This window comes from Teleopsis dalmanni, unplaced genomic scaffold (genome assembly GCF_002237135.1).
Source record: "Teleopsis dalmanni isolate 2A unplaced genomic scaffold, ASM223713v2 unscaffolded_contig_4427, whole genome shotgun sequence".
NCBI lineage: Eukaryota > Metazoa > Arthropoda > Insecta > Diptera > Diopsidae > Teleopsis > Teleopsis dalmanni.
The window spans coordinates 11-3,132 of NW_024035809.1; the positions used below are offsets into that span (position 1 = coordinate 11).

General features: G+C 28.8%; 1 protein-coding gene across 1 annotated transcript; it reads right to left on the reverse strand.

Annotated features, from left to right (window-relative positions):
* Nucleotides 1-2,660: 2,660 nt before the first annotated feature.
* Nucleotides 2,661-2,948, reverse strand: LOC119665310. Its single transcript, XM_038074575.1, has one exon. It carries the CDS (start codon nucleotides 2,946-2,948, stop codon nucleotides 2,661-2,663), a length of 288 nt encoding a protein of 95 aa, XP_037930503.1.
* Between the last annotated feature and the right edge of the window lie 174 nt (nucleotides 2,949-3,122).

Genomic DNA, 3,122 nt, shown 5'->3' on the forward strand with positions numbered 1-3,122 from the left:
CTGTTCTCAAATTTTTTTACAAATAATATGAGAAATAATATGCATGTTAAAAATATAAATAAATTTGCTTAAATTAATAAAAAAATAATTTTTTATGTCATTTAGTTATTAAATCATATAAAGCAAACATTTCAATATATTAAATAAATAATTTTGTGCTTCTCATTATTTTTCTCTGGTTGGCAAAAATACTCATATTCAATTCAATACAATTATTTATATTTAATATTTACGACATATTTGCAACCGAATAAAATGAAATTTTACTACAAATTAATTTAAATTTTATTGCAGAATTATTTAAAAATGACCTACATTTTAGTTGCCTTCTACATATATAAACGCTCTTTTAACATACATAAGGATATGTTGGAATATTTATATATATACGCAAATTAAACCAATAATATCCTCAGCTGACATTTAAAAAAGGATACATAAATATTCAGTGCAGTGCATATAACGAATGCAATTCATATGCACACCAACGCATTATTGGGTAATAAACATTTATTAAAGCGTTGTAAATACGTAAGTACATGCAATTGGCAGTGCCCACATGAGAACTGCACCAAGCATATGTCACCTTTGCAGGTACACAAAGGAGTAGTGCTTTTCATTTCTGTTTGATGTTTTACTACAGGTGACACACTTTCACTCGGAAAAACACAATAGTATTTCAGAATATTCGAAAGCCAAAGCCACTTTTGAAACGTCAAAAACAATGAAAAAAGTAAAATTGCAAATTACTCATACGTCCTGAGGGCTTTGCATTGCAATTGTGGGTAGAAGAAAAGCAGCTCGTGTGTGTGTGTGTGCGTATGTTCGTCTATGTGCATACGTAGGCGTTTTTGATTATTATTATTATTGGATTTTTTTTTCTTATATTCAGTTTGTATTTTGTTTTGTTAATATTTATGTATAAGTGCGTGTTTATTTATGCTTCACACATGCACATACGCCACAGGATTGTGTATGCACATTTACGCATTTTTGAGCCTACTTTTCGGCTGTGTTGCAAGGGCGTTGGCTCGTTTTGAATTTATTTCGCGTATGCTCAGTACGCAATTTCCTTGTTACGTCATTTGCATCGCCTGTCCGTCAATTTGATGCTTTTCACTGTCCGTAGGTAATACATGCATTGAATGCCTCACACATATATAGTGCAGAGCTATGACTTGTTAAGTGCATCATCACCTAAGATAAGTGCTTAAGGCACACTTCGTTTTCATTCATTTAAAAGTTTTAAGTTTATTAAAAGTGGTAAGGAACCGTACATATTGGCTTCATTTTCAAAATTGAATAGTCATTGGTTCAAATTCAAAAATTTGCCAGACTTAAATGTATAAAAAATGCTTAAAAAATGATTTTATTATGCAAAAATATATAAAAATTTATTTAGTTATAACTGTATCTTAAAATGACCTTTATATATATATATAATAATTGTCATTATATATGTAAATATATATAAATAATTTAATTTTTGTTAAAATTAAACTAATCTTAAAATATATGAAGAAAATATGAAAGTAACTCAAAAAAACGAATTCAAAGTTAAACAAAGGTGTCGATTTTAATTAGTACTTTAATTTTCTTTTTATTATATATTTAATTGCGCCTAGTTATACTAAAGAGAAAACTAATTGGCAATTTATATTGGAGACTTCAAATTGTCGATATTAATCCTTATCTATAATATTATAGAATAATGATTATTATACATAAAATAATTTATTAAAACAGCCGGTTTAAGCCGTCGTACGACACCTTTTGTTTGAAAGAGTGCTGAAGCTTCTGTGTGGCAGAACTTCAAGCCTTTTTTTATGTGCTTCGGCCTGATTATTTCAGCAACTGTCGAAACATGCAAGCCCCGATGAAGGTTGCTGTTACGGACATACAAAGAAGCATTGGTAATTGTTCTTAGGATGTTGTTTTGATTACGTTGTATTATCTGCCTATTTGACTCAGATGTGCAACCCCATACTTGAGATCCGTAGACCCGAATTGGATGTAGTACCTGCGTGTATATTATTAACTTGTTTTCGATTGACATAACGGAATGTCTTCCAAGTAGCTTCTAATCTGTTTCTTCCATTTTGTTCTTCACATCCTTCACTGTCTTCTTCACTTCCTTCACTGTAAACCACTTAATATCAACTTTGGTAGAACCAAATAAAAATATTTTACATATTAAAATAAAATCGGAAACAGAATCAGGAAAATAAGAAAAGTCCTAATTCTTATTGGACTAAATTTTTTATTTTGAGAAAAAATAAACACCAAGAAAATATATAAACCATCTTATCAGATCCAGTCGTAGATGTTATCAGATTCATGTTAACTGATATAAGCAATACCTAACTTGTTGATAAAATACCTAAATTGATCTAACAAAATATTAATTGAATTAAAAAAATAGACAAATATTTAAAATTTAAAAACTTGATTTATTGTTTATTATATATGAAATATATTCGTTATATTATTGTCAATTAAAGTTTATAAAAATCAATTAAGTTAATTATATTACATACAAAATTATGTACTTGTAAGTATATGAATCGACTGCTATGTACAATAATAAATTAAAAAAAATATATATATAAACTAAATTAATATTATATATCAATAAATGAATTGCTGTATCTATCTATCTTCTATTCTGTTTCTTCCATTTTGTTCTTCACATCCTTCACTGTCTTCTTTGCATTTTTAGCTGCTGTTCGAATATGTTTTAATAACTTCTGCTTAAATAACATCTCTCGACTCATTGCATTTAGATCCTCCATACTGCATTCTTTCACATTTTTAAACGTTCTGGATATGAGCTCTTCGGTCAAGTCAATTTTAGTTCGGTATAATCTCATAGGACGTGCTTTTTTCATCGCCAACTCTGATCGATATTTAAATAATGTGTAGCCTACAGTTGGTTTTCCGCTAGCCATTTCCTATTATATGTAGTATATTGCAGAATTCAAAAAATTCGATATTATTATAAATACGCGTATAGTGAACGACTTCAAGATGTTGCGATATAAGATTCTGTATTAGAACTAAAGAGTTCTGTGTTGGGTTCCAGTTTAAATACCTTTCTGATTTCATACAGGCAACTGTATGTA